At 35.6% G+C, this 20,386-nt stretch overlaps 1 protein-coding gene across 1 annotated transcript in view; it reads left to right on the forward strand.

Annotated features, from left to right (window-relative positions):
* ank1a (ankyrin 1, erythrocytic a) overlaps positions 1 to 20,386 on the forward strand; it is a 316,581-nt gene continuing 296,195 nt past the window's right edge. The window contains exon 1 of the mRNA XM_056457171.1: positions 1 to 211. Coding sequence (XP_056313146.1) covers positions 86 to 211 — 126 coding nt within the window. The 5' untranslated portion in view covers positions 1 to 85. The remainder of the gene's footprint in view (positions 212 to 20,386) is intronic.

Here is a 20,386-nt window from a genome sequence, read left to right on the forward strand (position 1 = left end):
TGCATGAGCCGAGCACCAGCATCCATCAGCGGATCTACAGAGCCTCCCCTGCCCGGCACGGCGCTCTCCGGCTGCGAACGGCACCATGGCACAAGCCGCCAAACATCTGCGCAAAAACAAGGATTTAGAGGCTCTCGCCGAGCAGGAGAGGAAGGAGAAGGAGGAGGAGAAGTCCAAGAAGAGGAGCCGATCGCGGGAGAAAAAGCGCAAGGTAGGGAAGAGGGATAAGTTGGCAAGCGGGAGGAGGGAAGGGGGAAGGCGGTGTACGGCTGCTGTGTGAACACGTGCAGGCACAGGTGAGCTGAGCCGCTGCTGCTGCTGCACCAAGATCAAAACAAGAGTCTGCTGTAATGCTCAACACGGGTCAATGTGTGTTACTTCGTAGAAAGAAAAAAATGTGCAGTGGATTTCAAATGAAATGCATGCCTGTTAATAGCCAGAACTGCATTATTTCTGTGCAATACTGATACACAGGTCAATAGGTGTTTTAGTTCATAAAATAAGACAATGCAGTGAATTTAAAATGACATGCATGTATATTTTTTTAAAATATCTGCATTATTTCTGTGCATACTGTAATAATACGAGTACACAGGTCAATGGGTGTTATTAAAGATGATATAATCGTAGAAAACACAATGCAATCAATTTAAAATGACATGCATGTCTTTTTAAAGACTGAAAATGCATACTGTCATAATAATGGCGCACAGCTTAATGGGTGTCTTAAAAAATATGCAATGCATTTAAAATAGCATGTATTTTAATAGACAAAACTGCATTTATCAAGTCCATACTGTCATAATACTGGCACACAGGTCAATGGGTGTTATTATTTCATGAAAACAAATAAATGCATTTATTTTTAATAGTTTAAACTGGATTTATTCTATGCATCTGAAAAAAAAACCAAACATAGGTGGATGATAATACTACAATAGCTATAATACTCACATGGGCACACTGGTCAATGAGTGTTATCATTTCATAAATGAGAAAACTAGTGCAATTAGTTTAAAATTGGATGCATTTATTTTAAATAACCGAGACTGCATTTATTTGATGGATCCTATCAGATATGAAAAAAAAAGTCACAAGATGCAGATATGTAATGTAGCTCCAGTACTATACAGTAGATCAGAAAAGGCAACCCCACAGCTGAGTTAAGCGTCACTATCAGTCTTGCTTGGGTACATATTGTACACATCTACATATTTTAGCTAATATATACATTTTCATTTAGATTATCATATAATATGGATAGAAAATAACACAAACAGGAATATTTTAATTAAATTCAATAAAATTTTGCTACTTGTAAATATAATTTTCATTTTACAGTATAAATTACTATTCGGATTATACTATCTGGGGCTGAAAAAAGCATATAAAAAGGGCAGAGAGTAATTAAAAACATATATATATAGTACATACATACATACTATATAAATATATGTAGTGCTTTTCATAATGCTTAATGTCTAGTTACCAAAAATATCAATATACTGTACATATATAAGGAAAGCAGAGGTGATAAGTAATGCATTATAGCTCAAAACAAGCAGTGCTTAAGCAGACCCGAGAGAGCGTTGTGATGTGTTGCTTAAGAATATAATGTGGTTCATTTATAGAAAAGCAAAAACCAGTCTATTTTAACACCTGTGTGTAAAGAAATGAAGCGTTATAGGTTTTTTTTCTTCATTGAGAGGCATTTTTAGACTGGTTTGGTTCAGTCAAAGATGTTTATTGTGATGGAGTTTGTTGCGCTTTCGTGTGGAGATTTGCTGCTGTTTAACTCCAACACTTATAAAGCATTTGCACTGCAGAGTTTCATATTACAGCACCTTGCTGAGGAGGTGCTTGTGTGCCGGAGATCAGGTCTCTCTCTCCTCTTTTTTTCTCTCTCCATGAGTTCAATGCAGAAAGCACTTATTTAAAGAGATAGTTCACCCTAGTATGAAGATTCTGTCATTATTTACTCACACTTTACTTGATTTCTTTATGAGTTTCTTCTGTTAAACACAAAAGTAGATATTTTGAAGAAAGATGGAAAGCCATTGACGTCCATGTACAATAGAAGTCAATGGTTACAGGTTTTCAGATTTCTTTAAAATAGCTGCTTTTGTGTTCAACAGAAAAAAATAACCTCTTAATGATTTGGAAACACTCGAGGGAGAGTAAATAGTGAGTAAATCTTCATTTATTTTGGGTGATCTATCCCTTTAAGGATGTCAGCTTGATGCTTAGCTTTATTATGAGGTGCAAATATATAACATTCAGACCAAGTGGCTAAAATTTAAGAAATGTATGCGATGAAAAACCACTTTAGTTAAAAAAAAGTATCTTAAAGGGGTAGTTCACCCAAAAATAAACTGATTAGATACTCCCAATCATGTTGTTTTAAACCTTTTTGAGTTTCTTTCTTCAGTGGAACGCAGAAGAAGATACTTTGAAAAACGTTACTAACTTGTAACCATTTACTCCCATTGTAGGACAAAAATAATATGGAAGTCAACGAGCGCCTGCAATCAGAATATCTTTATTTATTCTCAACTTGGTTTTGAACAAGGCAACAAGAAATGACAGAATTAACATTTTTGGATGAACTATCCCTATTTATTGAATTTCAGTCACATAAAAGCACATAGACATTCAGTATTGTGGTTGGATAAAGTGTTTGCCATGCTTGCTGAATGGTTGCTCGCATATTTCTGTTCCTTGCATCATTTTAATATAGCTAGGCAAATCTCCATGCAGCTCCATGCAGGATACTTTAACACTCAATTTAAAGAGCATCAAGCACTTTAAAAGGAGATGCAATATGTGTCTTGTCTATCAAAATGATACAGAGGTTTTGAAAGGATCGTATTGTGAGAATGTACAGTTTTGAGGATGTGTTTTAAAGTAATTTGAACATTTATCATACTTAACGTTCAGGCCTTTTTCCTCTTTACTGTCTTTCTATAATTGTGCTTGTATACAGTCGCACATTTCAACTGGATGAAGGCATGATTTTTGCATAAATGTGGTTAAAGTGATGTATTAATAGTGTCTAGAAACAAGTTTTTAATATTAACAATGTCACAGTCTGGGCATAAGTGGCATGTATAGTCAAAATTGCTATAATCCAGAATTGCTTCAAGGTTTGCTATCATGTTATGCTTTATGAATTCCAGATGTATCTTGTTTTCATACACAGATACACACATATACTGCCTTATATTTATTTTGTTGTTGATTTTGTTGATATTGTGTTGTTTATGATCTTCATTTTGGTTTGTGCTGAGCCAGCACTTTCTGCAGTTTTTATTTTCATGCTGCTTAAGACTTATTTATATGCTGTGTGGTGGAGAATTATTGCCTTGTGCTTCCCTTGGGCAAGACATTTTCCCCATTTACTCGTCTTGTCTATACAGAAAACGTCTTTAATTCTTCAACCCACAATTGCAACATTTACAATGCACAAACATGTGAAACATATATCATTGCACACAAAAAAAATGAACGCGTCATGATGGATTTCATGTCTACTATAAATATGCATGTTTTGCTTTAATATCTTAATTGAATACTTCAGAACAACAAATGTGTGTTGAAATATAAATGCTCGCCATGTTATTTATAGGGTTTTTTGGATTGCATTTGTTGCTTCTGCTTATGAACTAGCCTTCTAGCCAGCTGGCTTCTCGCAGAACTGTAGATCACATTTCATTTTTGACATTTGCCAACCAGCATTTAACTTTATAGAACTTAAGCATTGTAAATTATGTATGAAGCCGGATGTTGACTCTATATACTGTATATATAGTTGTAGTGAAAGATGAGAGAAAATTGCAGCAGGTATTTTGGTTTGTTTTTTACCACACTGTATATCAGGGGTGTCAAAGTCATTTTCAGCTCAGAGGCCACATGGAGGAAAACCTATTCCCAAATGGGCCAGACTAGTAAAAGCATGGTTTATAAAACTTAAAAACAACAACTTCAGATTTTTTTCTTTGTTTTAATACGATCAACATAAAACATTAAGCTGGAGCCTGTGGACAAGATGATCCTACAGCAATTCGTAACTTTTTGATTTAGTGGCTAATTCATACGATTTCATTTGTACAATTTTTCATTTGTACGGTTTGCTTATCCACCAATGACGGTTGGGTTTAAGGGTGTGGTTGGGTGCCACACCTCATTTTTTATATCTTACATTTTCATATGACTGAACTCGTGAATTAGCCACTAAACGGACAAAACGTAAAATAGTTACGTTTTCTCGTGAGCACCTCAGTGTGGTATGGCAGTGCATAGATGTGGTCTTTCTGAGAAGGCTGTCAAACTGTCACTGATTCAGGCTTCTGGATCGGATGAAATTAACAGTTTGCAACTATTGGAACCGCAGTTTCTTCAATTGAAAAATTCGTTTTTATACTTTAGAAAATCATTTCGCAGGCCGGATTAAACTCGTTTGCAGGGCCATACGTTTGACACCCCTGCTGTGTATATATATATATATCCAAAATGCAGTTTTCCGTATTATGTGATTAATGTTTTTATATCCCCTCGTTTATTTATGCTTTTGAATTGCATTATGGGACCTTAATCTGCCTTCTAAGTTCAGAAAGTGACTTTTATTAACAGCTTTAATAGTGTAAAGTGCTAGGTCTGGGTTGGCAGCCTGATCTCACTAGAAAACGTAAGTATTTTACATTTTGTCAGCTTAGTGGCTAATTCGTACGAATTCGTACGAGTTAATTCATACGAAATTGTACGATTTTAAAAAGGAGGCATGGCACCTAACCCCACCCCTAAACCAAACCGTCATTGGCGGATGAGCAAATTGTACTAAATTGTACGAATTAGATCGTACGAATTCATACGAATTAGCCACTAAATCAAAATGTTACGAATTGTCGTGAGATTGTGTTGGGGTTGGTGTACTATATTACACTACTTGTAATAAACTGCCAGCACATTTTCTGTTCTTTTACAGATATATTTCTCTATATTTTATTATTTCTTATACATTATATTGTTTCAAACTACTAAAATGTCAATTAAAGTCACTTTGTTAAACTGTAGAGTTGAATTTTCAACATCAAAATTCAACAGAGCAGAGATCAACATCCCATAATGCAACTCACAACCATAAAAAAAACAGAAAACACACAAAATATGAACAACATAATATGGAACCTGATAATGAACACATATTTTTACAGTGCAGGTGAACGCAAAAGAACCATACGTTTGCCATTAATGAAAATGACATCTTTTTACAATTAAAGGTATTGCTGTTTTGATGAATTTCTGATTCTCTGATTCTCATGAAACATGAAGCAAGGATAATGGATGCGTCTCAATCTGCTCCCTAGCTCCCAATGTCATGAATCAGTAAGTAATGTAACATAATTTTGGGCGCTAGTAAGGACCTTGGCTCACTGTACATTGGGACACAGATGATGACATGAGAACACCTACATAAATACAGTTTCTAAACAACATAACATGTAACTCGCCATGTTATTTATAGGGTTTTTTGGATTGCATTTGTTGGTTCTACTTCTAGCCAGGTGGCTTCTCACAGAACTGTGAATCACATTTCATTTTTGACATTTGTAAACTAGCATTTAACCTTATTAAACTTAAGCTTTGTAAATGATGTATGAAGTCTTATGTTGACTTTAAATATATTGACTCTCTCTATATATTGCTGTATATGCAATATTCCACAGGTTTTATTCTGAGAAAGCTTTTGCAAAGGTGTAGTGAAAGATGAGGGAAAATAGCAGCAGGTGTTTTTATATTTTTGCAGGTATTTTTGTTTTTTTTACCACCCTGTATATACATTTATATATCCATAAATTAGCAGTTTTCCTTATTTTGTGATCCCTGTTTTTATTTCCTCCTGTTTATTTATGCTTTTGAATTGTATTATGGGATCTCAATCTGTCTTTCAACAACTTTTAACCTTGAAAAATTAAAAAAATTGACTTTTATTAACATTTTTAATAGTGTAAAGTGCTAAATCGTCTGGGTTGGTGTTGCATATTGCGCTACAGAAACCTTGTAATAAACTGCCAGCATGTTTTCTGTTATTTTAAGGACTTATTTCTCTATATATTAGTATTTCTGATACATTATATTATTTCAGACTACTTAAATGTCAATAAAAGTCACTTTGTTAAACTGTAGAGCTGAATTTTCTACATCAAAAGTGGACAGAGCAGAGATAAACATCCCATAATGCAATTGACAACCGTAAATAAACAGAAAACACACAATATGAACAACAAAATATGGAAACTGATCATTTACAGATATTTGTACAGTGCAGTTGAAAGTATGTGGTATGCAAAAGGACCATATGTTTTTCATTAATGATAATGACATCTTTTTACAATTTAGTGCAATAAATAAGCTGCTGTTTTGATGAATTTCTGATAGACTGATTCTTGAACACATAAAACATAAAGCAAAAGATAACTCCCTAGCTCCCAATGTCTTGAATCAGTAGGTAATGTAACTTGATTTTGGGCGCTAGTAAGGACTTTGGCTTGCTATACATTGAGACACTGATGATGACATGAGAACAGCTACGTAAATGTTTCTAAACAGCATAACATATAACTCTTAATACCTCACAGATCATTTAATATGCTGTAAATGCTCTTTTGTGTGTGTGTGTGGGTGAAACTGATTTCAATGGACGCTCAGATTTGCACAAATGTAGATGGCACCCATTGTAGTGAATTTGTCATCTGTAATGAAGTGAATTTGTCCTCTTAAATGTGCAAGTAAACGTACGCAAAGCAATGTATTTGATGCTTTGCAAAAATGTAGCCTGAGGCATTTGTTTATTTTAGTGTAATAGATCTGTGAATCAGAATAAAACACACTAACAATAGAACTCAACAGTTGGTCTTGTCTTCTTGGGTGGGAAATATTAAAATCTTCGCTAGGTGATCTTTACGACAAGCACCGCTTTCTCCTGTAAGGATATGTATATGAAACAAACAACAAAGATGGCGCCCTCTAGTGAATTTGTCATCTGAAATGTGCAAGTAAACGTACCCAGAGCAATGTATTTACAATGTATATACAAAAATGTAGCCTGAGGCACTTTTTCTAATGAGCCTGGTTATGTATAATACAAACTATGTCAAAACAAACCAGGGGCCTGTATCAAGAAGCCAGATTACCTGGATAGCCAGTTAAGTTTCAGCTTAGATGCATCAATTCTGTGTTTTAGGTACCACAAAGTTAGCTCAGCTCAGTTTAATCAGAGTGATTAAAGATGAGCTCCCTTCATGTTACCTAAAACCCCAAATTGGTGCAACTAAACTGAAAGCTAACTGGCTAGCCAGCTAATCCAGCCCCAGTTCACATAATGCTGGTTAAACCTGCTGAAAAAAAACAGCTTAAACCAACCTAGGCTGGTTAGCTGGTTTTAGCTGGTTGACCAGCCTGGTTTTAGAGGGGTTTTGCCCATTTCCAGGCTGGTTTTCAGCTATTTTCAGCCCGGTCTTAGCTGGTCAGGCTGGAAGATGACCAGCTAAAACCAGCTTGACCAGCTTAAACCAGGCTGGTCAAGGTGGTTTTAGCTGGTTTTAGCTGGTCATTTTCCAGCCTGACCAGCTAAGACCAGCCTGGAAATTGCCAAAACCCCTCTAAAACCAGTCTGGTCAACCAGTTAAAACCAGCCAACCATTTTAGGCTGGTTTAAGCTGTTTTTTTTTCAGCAGGGATATATCTTTGAATGTAAACAGTCTGGGAACAAATCATTTGTTTCAGTATATCAGATCTGTGAATCAGACAAAAACACACTAACAATAGGACTCAACAGTTGGTCTTGTCTTCTTGGGTGGGAAATATTGGGTGGGATATTGATATGAAAACCCAGGAGCTGAATGAGGGATTTGGAAAGAGTTCTTACTGATACTGATCTTTTCGTGCTCAAATAGTTTATTACTCACTACAGGAAGCTGAAAATGTGAAACGCATAACATAACAAATTAACAAATCATTGACAGAAAGAGTGGCTCTAATGAAAATGTCTACGAAATTGCAATTGAAGTCCCTGGTGTTCTGATAATTGCCAGATTTTGAACCTTTCGACCTGGTTATTTACATTGCAGTTAGCTTCACATTAGTCTTTATGGATGGAGATGTTGTTTCTGCATTTTATCATGACCTGATCTGCTTCAATGCCACTGAAATAGACAGCTCCAGGACTCTCAGTGCTGAGCTCAGCATCGCCATCATCAATTCTTATGCAGATAATGCTTACTGCAGCTCACGGACTGCTCAATAACATGTACTGTAGCTTAAATACTACATTATTATATCATCTAGATAGATGAATGGGAAGGATAGATAGACTGAATAATTAATTATTGATGTCATTGACCGGATCGTTTTTACTTGGAGAACAAAGCACACATCTACATTAAGTAAACATTTCATTTTGTATGCTGTTGTCTGAATACATTCCTTTTAAAGGTGAAATTAAATTTGGCTTTACCCTGGTGTGTCTTTAGTTTCATTGTAACCTACAAATTCAGTCATATACTCTTTATTTTACATAGTTTTCTGCCTATACTGCATTGTAGCATTTATTTTTTTATGTTTTGTAGAGCTGTGGCGAAAAATCATTCGACAAATCAGTTCTGTGTTAATTCTGAAATTTTCAAAAGGCTAGATTTTAACAGCAGATTCCACTATAGGCTAGTTTTTAACAAGAAATGTCACTGAAGGCTAGTTTTTTTTAGCAGCAGACAGCGCTCTAGGCTAGTTTTTAACAGCAGACACTGCTCTATGCTAGTATTTAACAGTAGAAAGTGCTCTAGGCTAGTTTTTTAACAGCAAATTGCACTCTGGGCAGGATTTTAACAGCAGATGGCGATCTAGGCTACTTTTTAACAGCAGATGCCGCTCTGGGCTCGTTTTTAACAGCAGATGGTGTTTTAGGCTACTTTTTAACTGTAGATGGCGCTCTAGGCTACTTTTTACAGCAGATGGTGCTCTAGGCTAGTTTTTAACTGTAGATGGCGCTCTAGGCTACTTTTTACAGCAGATGGTGCTCTAGGCTAGTTTTTAACTGTAGATGGCGCTCTAGGCTACTTTTTACAGCAGATGGTGCTCTAGGCTAGTTTTTTTACAGCAGATGGTGCTCTAGGCTAGTTTTTTTTACAGCAGATGGTGCTCTAGGCTAGTTATTAACAGCAGATGGTTCTATACACTAGTTTAGGCTAATTTGTAGTAGTAGATGGCGCTCTAGGCTAGTTTTTAACAGCAGATGGTGCTATAGGCTAGTTTTTAAGAGAAGACAATGTTCTAGGCTACTTTCTAACAGGCTACTTTTTGCTTTAGGCTAATTTACGCTAGTTTTTTAACAGCAGATGGCACTCTAGGCTAGTTTTTAACAGCAGATGGCACTCTAGACTAGTGTTTAACAGCAGATGGCACCGGCGAGCTAAGGCTAGTTTTTAGCAGCAGTTGGTTTTCTAGGCTAGTTTTTAACAACAGATGCTCTAGACTAGTGTTTAACTCCAGATGATGATCTAGGCTAGTTTTTAGCAGCAGATGGTATTCTTAGCTAGTTTTTAACAGTAGACGGTGCTATAGACTAGTTTAGGCAAATTTTTTAAGAGCAGATGGCGCTCTAGACTAGTTTTTAACAGCAGATGGTGCTATAGGCTACTTTTTTAACAGCAGACGATGTTTTAGGCTGGTTTAGGCTAGTTTTTTTTAACAGCAGATGTCATATTCTAAGCTAGTTTTTAACAGCAGATGATGCTTTATGCTAGTTTAGGCTAGTTTTTAACAGCAGATGGAACTCTAGGCTAATTTTTAACAGCGGACAGTGCTCAAGGCTAGTTTTTTTTACAGCAGATGGTGCTCTAGGCTAGTTTAGGCTTGGCTAGTACTGTACACTCAAATGTTTATGAGGAAGAGCACTTGTGCATTCATGTACATCATGTAAGTTGGTTTTCATGAGTAAACACAGCTCACTATGAACTTGTAATTCCTTTTAACATTTCATAACTTTATTAATGATTATGTTAGGTTCAAGTGCTGTTTGTAAGGAACTGGAGGCAAGCAGAATACGGCTGTTAGAAAAAAATGCAGTGCCATCTGCTGTTAAAAGCTAAGCTAAGAATCCATTCAAGAAAGAATAATAATACATTTTGAATATTTCAGAATTAATGAAAGAATTGAATACTTGAATGATTATTCCCCACAGCTCTAATGTTTTGGGTCGTCAATCATCACTGAAAGGCCTACTTATAATTTAATTTCAGCATTTTAGTGATGCTAGCCATGCTATATTCATATTTAGCTCTAGCCATGCTATATTCACACTGTGTTTGCGCTATACAGATTTGGTTTGTCATTTTTTTTATTTAAAGAAGTGGGAACGCTTTTAACCAAGCCTTATTATGAAACAAGCAAGTGGATCGAAATGCAAGTGAACACTTCCAAATAAACTCCTGTATGGTTAAGCTCAAATACGAATACAACACTGACCAAGACAACTACAAGAAACCTAAACAGGATGTGATGTCACAATATTTGACAATAAATAAGACGGAATGCTTAAGTGTGTCTGTTTTGTCTTCTCATATTTGCGATTCTGCCCCACTATAGTTCCGTACACGCACCAGAAATGTGTTATTTTCGCAGCAGATATTAGTTTGTGTGATAGGAATTTCTGGTATTGTTCCATCTTCTTTACACAATTCATAAGCTCTTCATGGGTACTGCGGATAAAAATAGTATCATGTTCACACACAATAAAAGCAATCAGTCCAGCACAAAGCTTTCTTTGGTAGTATTATGTTTGGTCTTAAAAATGACAGTGGTAGTGCTTTTATTTTTGGCTTAGCTTTAAAAAGGTGATGCGGGGTTGGAAAGTAACATAGTAAGCATTTTTTTGTGTGTTCAAAAGATATCTAAAAGTCATCCAAACACATCTTTTCGAAAACAATACTAATTTCTGGCTAATAGATGCCTAACAACAGTCTAAAAATAAACTAGTCTTTAAATAGACAGAAACTAATGACTCTGTCTTTTTGAGCTCAAAATGTAGTCAAGACCTCTATGTTTGGATGTCTATTAGATGTATGTTTGATATGTTTGGATGCCTATTAGACGTATGGTTGATATGTTTGGATATCTATTAGACGTATGTTTGATATTGGATGTCTATTAGATGTATGTTTGGATGTTTATTAGACGTATGTTTGATATGTTTGGATATCTATTAGACGTATGTTTGATATGTTTGGATATCTATTAGACGTATGTTTGATATTGGATGTCTATTAGATGTATGTTTGGATGTTTATTAGACGTATGTTTGATATGTTTGGATATCTATTAGACGTATGTTTGGATGTCTATAAGACGTATGTTTGACATGTTTGGATGCCTATTAGACGTATGGTTGAAATGTTTGGATGCCTATTAGACGTATGGTTGATATGTTTGGATGTCTATTAGATGTATGGTTGATATGTTTGGATGTTTATTAGACGTATGTTTGATATGTTTGGATATCTATTAGACGTATGTTTGGATGTCTATAAGACGTATGTTTGACATGTTTGGATGCCTATTAGACGTATGGTTGAAATGTTTGCATGCCTATTAGACGTATGTTGAATATGTTTGGATATCTATTAGATGTATTTTTGATATGTTTGGATGTTTATTAGACGTATGTTTGGATGCCTATTAGACGTATGGTTGAAATGTTTGGATGCCTATTAGACGTATGGTTGAAATGTTTGGATGCCTATTAGACGTATGGTTGATATGTTTGGATGTCTATTAGACGTATGTTTGATATGATTAGTTGTTAATTAGATGTATGTTTGATATGTTTGGATGTCTATTAGACATATGTTTGATATGCCTGGATCTCTATTAGATGTATTTTTGATATGTTTGGATGTCTATTAGACGTATGTTTGATATGTTTGGATGCCTATTAGACGTATGTTGACATGTTTGGATGTCTGTTAGATGTATGTTGGATATGTTTGGATGTCTATTAGATGTATGTTTGATATGTTTAGTTGTCTATTAGATGTATGTTGGATATGTTTGGATGTCTATTAGATGTATGTTTGATATGCTTGGCTCTCTATTAGACGTATATTTGATATGTTTGGATGTCTATTAGATGTATGTTTGATATGTTTGGATGTCTATTAGACGTATGTTTGATATGCTTGGATCTCTATTAGATGTATGTTTGATATGTTTGGATGTCTATTAGACGTATGTTTGAAATGTTTAGATGTCTATTAGACGAATATTTGATATGTGTGGATGTCTATTAGACGTATGGTTCATATGTTTGGATGTCTATTAGACGAATATTTGATATGTATGGATGTCTATTAGACGTCCTTTTAAAGACAAAATTACTTGATGTTGAGGTACAACAAGTCTTGCACATATAAAAACTATTAAAAAGAGCCAAACAAAAACTAAACATTACATAAAACATTATACAGCCTGATGTTAAACAGAAGCAACTGTGACCGCCCACCAGTCTGCAGTTTTTTTTTCTTTCTGAGTCACACAGCTGACTAGGTAATAATAGAGGAAAACAATCGATATCCTCATCACCAGTTTACAGTAGGACAAAGTAGAAAGTAAGCTGTCTAAACAACAAAGGGCATTTGTTTTATGGATGACAGTGTCCACTTTTGACTCATCTCCCCAGATAAAATATTAATTATGAAGATCATTTCCTTCATGTAGACGTCTGATGTCTTTTTAGTGCAGTTTCATATAGGTGAACTTCCATTTACACATACATCATAGAAGGATGGATGGATGGACAGACAGACAGACAGATAATTAGATAGATAGATGGATAGATGGATGGACAGACAGACGGACGGACGGACGGACAGATAGATAGATAGATAGATAGATAGATAGATAGATAGATAGATAGATAGATAGATAGATAGATAGATAGATAGATAGATAGATAGATAGATAGATGGATGGATGGATGGATGGATAGATAGATAGATAGATGGATGGATGGATGGATGGATGGATAGATAGATTAACAGATAGACAGACAGACAGACAGACAGACAGACAGACAGACAGATAGATAGATAGATAGATAGATAGATAGATAGATAGATAGATAGATAGATAGATAGATAGATAGATAGATAGATAGATAGATAGATAGATAGATAGATAGATAGATAGATAGATAGATAGATAAATTGACAGATAGACAGACAGACATACAGACAGATAGACAGATAGACAGATAGATAGATAGATAGATAGATAGATAGATAGATAGATAGATAGATAGATAGATAGATAGATAGATAGATAGATAGATAGATAGATAGATAGATAGACAGACAGATAGATAGATAGACAGACAGACAGACAGACAGACAGATAGACAGATAGATAGATAGATAGATAGATAGATAGATAGATAGATAGATAGATAGATAGATAGATAGATAGATAGATAAATTGACAGATAGATAGACAGACAGACATACAGACAGACAGACAGATAGACAGATAGATAGATAGATAGATAGATAGATAGATAGATAGATAGATAGATAGATAGATAGATAGATAGATAGATAGATAGATAGATAGATAGATACATTGACAGATAGATAGACAGACAGATAGATAGATAGATAGATAGATAGATAGATAGATAGATAGATAGATAGATAGATAGATAGATAGATAGATAGATAGATAGATAGATGGATGGATGGATGGATGGATGGATGGATGGATGGATGGATGGATGGATGGATGGATGGATAGATAGATTGACAGATAGATTGACAGATAGATAGACAGACAGACAGACAGGTAGATAGATAGATAGATAGATAGATAGATAGATAGATAGATAGATAGATAGATAGATAGATAGATAGATAGATAGATAGATAGATAGATAGATAGATAGATAGATAGATAGATAGATAGATAGATAGATAGACAGACAGATCAGTCATATTTTGTTAATGGTGCGCAGGGTGTATATATCAGTGTTGGAGTGCAGTTTTCTGTCAGTGTGTTAGGGGTCCTGTGGGAGCCTGTGCTGGGCTGCAGACTCATGACTCAGCACACTGTGAGCATCACTCACTCATATTTATAGCTGAGTGGAGGCTCTTTCAAACTCCACCTTTACCACCCTTTTTAATTGAGTGACGGCGGTGTGTGTGTGTGTGTGTGTTTGTATCTTGATTTCCTTACATTGTGTCGACCAAATGTCCCGACAGCATAGCAATACCACTAAATTCTGACCTTGCTGAGACATTTTTTTGCTCCCCATAAGGAAAATGGCTCATAAATCACACAGAACGAAGCATTTTGAAGATGTTAAAATGCCGATTGTTTCCTGTAAGGATTGGGTTTAGGGGTAGGAAGATAGAATATACAGTCTCTACAGTATAAAAGTCATTGCGTCTATGGGAAGTCCCCATAAAGATTGCTGTACAAGTGTGTGTGTCAATGAGAATGAGAAAATTGACTTGTGTCGAGTGGGAAATTGTTAAATAAATTTTTCAGAATTAACTATTTAAACAAAAAAGTGACATTAGTAACGTTTACTGATATTTCTGAACATTTGTTATTGAGATATTTGACTCAGTCATACTCATCAATAAGTGGTTCCAAATCCTTTTGAGTTTCTTTCATGCATAGAAGTTTCATAGTGGTTTTTATTTTTCATTCTATAGAAGTCAATGGCTACCAGTTATATTGGAGGGTAAGTAAAGGATGACAGAACTTCACTTTTCACTTTTGGGTGAGCGCTTCCGTTAATAAAAATACAATAAAATACAACTGAAGAGTAGCTCATAAATCCACCTTAGTTTTATATCTAAATAACCCGATGGGATGAATTTTTCTGTATATCACTTATCACTTTATTTCTGTAAACAGAGAGAAGTAGATCAACACATGGAGTGTGTTTCATTTCTGAATGAATCCGCATTTTGAGCAAATTAAGTGAACTTGTGATTCATAGACAACCATTTGATTAATTCCTGAATGAATCATTATTTTGAATGAATCAAATCAATAATTGTCTCAACGACTTACTCGTAAAACTTCACTAGCACCAATAATCGGTACATTGTGTAATTGATTACATTAGATTTGATAAAAAAACTACTTATTTAAAATATAAAACAGTAATAATTACTTTAAAGGGCACATAGTTTACCTCTTTTTTATGATGTAATATTAATATTATGGTTGTTCTGAGTATGCCAGTTTAGGTTCAGTTTAAAACACAATTCAGATTTTTTTTTAATTATAATGTGTTAAAAAGTGTCATGTTGGGGGCGTGTCCACAGCTTGCTGATTTAGGGGTGTGTTGCTTCACATGTAAATTAGTTTCGGCTTCCTGTCAACGTAACAAGGGGGCGGGGGCATGAGCTCACCCGCTCTGTGTTTGCAACAGAGTCTGACAGGCAGACTGCGAGAAGGAGCAGGAGTGAGAGGTTCAGCAATCAGTCGTACATGTACGACTCGGACCAAGACCAAGCAGAGAGTACAAAATCATTTGTGTCTTTGTACAGTTTTACAGCAAACTGTGTGCTAGTTTCAAGTGCCGAGCTTGTACACAGAGACTAATAACCACGCACACTGAATTAACTTTGACTGAGGCACCGGATGCGCCGCTCGAAGCCGTGACATGGCACACCAGACACTCTCTGTGGCGCGGCAGAAACATGAAGTGTCCCAAATCGTCGCGCCACGCATTTTTGAATTCTAAACATAGGTTTCTGCAGCGGTCCGTGGCGCCCAGCCGTCGACTTGAGTGAACCCTGATAGAAACCGATGTTTAGAATTCTAAAACGCATGCTAGTTAAGATCACAGGGAGCTTCTGGGATCGCGAGAAATGCAAACGGCTGAAGTATAAGGTAGACTCAATGAGAAGTACACATGTTTGCAAACCTACCTAAAGATACAACCAATAATTCCGATTAGAGCGATAATGTGGAGAATATTGATCTTGTGTTGAGCCCAATGAGCCTTGCATCTAAAAATAGAGTGGGTGTTCCTTTAGGGATATCGCTTCGAATCACGCTGAAAATGGCGGACGTGATTCAACAAACTGAGGATATAATGACGCGCCTGTCAATCAATATTGGTGGGCGGGGGAGCGCACTCCTACGTAAAGTTGCGGTCGGTCTGAAACCCGCTCCAATTGGTCCACCGTTTTTTATATTGTTAAATTGAAAAAAAAGCACTGGGTGTGTTTATATCACCCCAATATGACGGTCTATACACCATACATGCACATATGTCTGTCCAAACAGCTTGAAAAGTAGATTTTTTACCATAGGTGCCCTTTAAAATCCAAGTTAAAATATATAGTTCATGTTAGTTTATTAATGCATTCATGTTTAGGCATGGGACGATAACCGTTTCAAGGTATACTGCGGTTTGGAAAAGCCAAGGTTTTGAAACTGCTAAAATTTTCTGTAATATCGTTCCTAAGGTATGTGTAAGATTCTTTGAATTTACTTTTAATTTTTTTTAGGAAAACAGTATCTCCATCCATAGATGCCAATTTTAAATTGTAAAGAAATCAGTGTTTTTGAAACTAATGAAGACAGCAGAATGAATTCATTTGAATTATTTAGCCTGACATGTTTACTGCTCCAAAATATTTTAAATATTTCACTAAATAAAATCCATTGCTTTCAAAAAGGAAAAAGTTTTTGTTTTTTACCCAGACATTTAAAAAGAATATATTTGACAGCAGTAATCGCAATACCGTGATATTTTATCCAAGGTTATCATACAGTCTGAATCTTCTACTGGCCCATGCCTAGTATGCACATTATGTATTTGTTTAAGTAATAACAAGATTTGTATTAAGAGTGCAAAGCACAAGGCAATATTGAAGAAAAAAAAAGATTCTTTCAGTCCTCCTACAAAGCTATCTGAAATTAGCTATCGCGTATGTGAACTATCCCTTTAAGAAAGCAGCTCAGTTGTTCAAAAGCCACCAACACACAGTCAATTAAACATCAGAGAAATGTAATCAAAGCTCAGCATGACAGCTGTCAGGGGAAAATGCTTTCTCTGATTACTTGGATCAGATCTTGGCGATTATTGGTTTTCCTCTGGAAGGCACTTTGGAATTGATCTGAGAATATATGATTCAGCTTTAATGTTAATTCACGTATTATTGATATTATTGCTGCACTGCGCTCCCCAGATGTTTGTTTGAGCTCTGCCTTAATGCAACTAATCATTTGCAATGTATTGTGCATTTATATTGTGTGTTGGTGATCAGATGTCAACAGTTATTATTGCTTGTGTACAGACCTTTTTCTTGGCTGTTGCATGGAGGCAAAGAGCATAGAATCACCAAGAGGCGACACTCTGTTGCTGTTTGGGAAACAGCCACTAGATGCCGCTAGTGTCACGTGGCGGCCATTTTGGAATGAAAATTCCAATAGAAAAGCAGCACAGATAACTAACATTAGACAGAATGAATTACAATATTGAGTTAAATATGAGTTAAAAAAATTTAAATAAATAAATAAATAACATATATATATATATATATATATATATATATATATATATATATATATATATATATATATATATATATATATATATATATATATATGTTATTTATTTATTTATTTATTTATTTATAATTTTTTTATATGCTTTCAGCATAAATGAGTACACCCCCGTTGAAAGCAACATTTTAAACAATATCTCAATGAAAACAGACAGTTTTCCAAAATGTTGACAAGACTAAGTTTACTATATCTGGTATCTAAAATATCTTTTTCACTTATAACATAAAAGTAAGGTTAACAAAATAACTTAGATTACGATTTTTTTTTAGCTTTACTTAAATTAGAGTGATGCAATAATGAGTATACCCCACACAAAAACTACTTTATCTAGTTTGTATGGCCTCCATGAATTTTAATGACAGCATAAAATATCATGAATAAAATTTTGGACAAAGTGGCTTTTTACATACAAGCTTTTTTGGTCACACATTAATTAATGCATTTACTAACATGAACAAACAATGAACAATACATTTACCACAGTATTGTTCATGTTAGTTAATGTTAGTTAATGAAAATACAGTTGTTCATTGTTAGTTCATGTTAACTCATGGTGCATTAACTAATGTTAACAAGCATGGACTTGGATGTTAATAATGCATTACTAAATGTTCAATTATGATTAATAAATGCTTAATTAATAAATTAACACATGTTAAACTTGTAAAACTCATTCTTGATCATATTTAATGATGACTGATGATCACAGAGCACTGAACAGATCTTTTAATCCCAGTTGATTTGCGCACATCCTGTCTTGTTGATTACATGCGTTATTACGGAGACATGTTAATACGCGGCTGTCAATCAAATCCGTGGGTGGGAAAACTGCACTCGTACGTCACGTTGGATTTGGATCCTTTTTCAACGTCAGGAAATTTAAATAGAGAGACTTATTGTGTTTATATCACTCCAGTATCACTGTGGACACAATGTACCTACACACTATACAATATTTTGAAGACAGCTAAAAAAACATTAACTTCCATTGTAGGAAAAACTACTACTATAGAAGTCAATGGTTACAGGTTTCCAACATTTTTCAAACTATCTTCTTTTGGGTTCAGCAGAAGAAAGAAACACAAAGATTTGAAACAAGTAAAGAAGCGAGTAAATGAATTTTCATTTTTGAGTGAACTGCCCCTTTAAGTTGCCCTATGGTGAGCTGATTGCCCAACAATACTGACATTTCGAAAGTCTTGATATTATGGGTAGTTTGTAGCAAGGTCTATTTGCAAAGCAGCTTCACCAGCAATTGTCTAGATTTATATTGTACATCACAACAATTTCACCCATGTCGTCTTGTGTCTGTCTCCCTCTCAGCCCCCCCATTCCTCCATCTGCCAGAAAACGATAATCCCTCCTTAGAAATGTATTCTGATACACACAGAGATTAGACCGGACCTGACGCTAGCAGCAGACAGGAGGGGAACGAGGAGTAAAGCCATGATTAATGTGAAGAATTCATCACTCACCGTTTCTGCAGCATCTGCTTTATAGCCTGACCGCCTTTCATCAAGGTCACAATCTCTGCTTTTTAGAAAGAGTTTTGGTTAATTGAAAGTGAGAAAACATTCAATAATTCAATATATCGTGATAATGAACATGAACAATATTGATATTGTGTGCACTTGTGTAAAGTAATGTGTATTTATATAGCGCATTTTCTCATGTATGGCCATACACCATAAGGGGGGGGGGTATCTCTTCATACCACCGCCAGTGTGCAGCATCCACTTGGATGATGCGATGGCAGCCACAGGACGTCACCAGTGCGCTCACCACACACCAGCTATTGGTGGAGTGGAGAGACAGTGAGTACGTTTACATGGACACCAGTTATTCGATTTTAATGCGATTAAGACGATACTCTAATTAAAAGTCTACCATGTAAACAGCGATTTTTGATTATTTTAATCAGATTAAGGTCATAATCAAACTAAAGAGATATCGAATTAAGATGTGTGGAGTACGCTGACTTTAATCGCATTATTGAAGCGCAGTACAGACATGTAAACACCTTAGGATAGTCCACACACACATGCGAGCACGGCTGTTTGACACTCTTTTCACCTACCCAGTCAGTGAAGACCACAGACACATGCATCGTGAAATGCGGAGAGTTTTATCTCATATCATACCTGCATTTCGTTGCCTTGTACTTGTACATGTGTGATGACAATAAATTGAATCTAATCTAATCTAATATTTTAGATTAGATTAGATTTACGGTATGAACTTCCATTAAAACTACACTCTTCCAGCAGTTCATATTTGCATCCAATATCTCGTTTGTCACAGAGGGCGTACATTAAATGTTCGTGAATGAAATTGAAAGTGCCAAACTGCAGTTAAAATCGACAAATTAAAAATGAAACACCCGAAATTACATGAAACTCTGGAGGGAATGTGGATAGCGCGGTGACGCAATGATGTTAATCGAATTACAGTATGTGCTATAACATGTTAAACAGGCTCATAAAAGTAACACTCAAAAAGCAACTCATGTAAACACCTTGCACCTTAAAGCAAATAATTCGATTACTGATGTCCATGTAAACATAGTCAGTGATAGAGCCAATTTGGTGGATGGGGATGATTGGGAGGCCATGATCGGTAAGGGGCAATGGAGGGAATTTAGACACAGAGGTTACACCCGTACTCGTCACGAGAAGTGCCATGGGATTTTTAATGACCAGGTCAGGGCCTCTGTTTAACATCTCATCTGAAGGACGGCGCTCACTGTCAG

Source organism: Danio aesculapii, chromosome 5 (assembly GCF_903798145.1).
Source record: "Danio aesculapii chromosome 5, fDanAes4.1, whole genome shotgun sequence".
Lineage (NCBI taxonomy): Eukaryota > Metazoa > Chordata > Actinopteri > Cypriniformes > Danionidae > Danio > Danio aesculapii.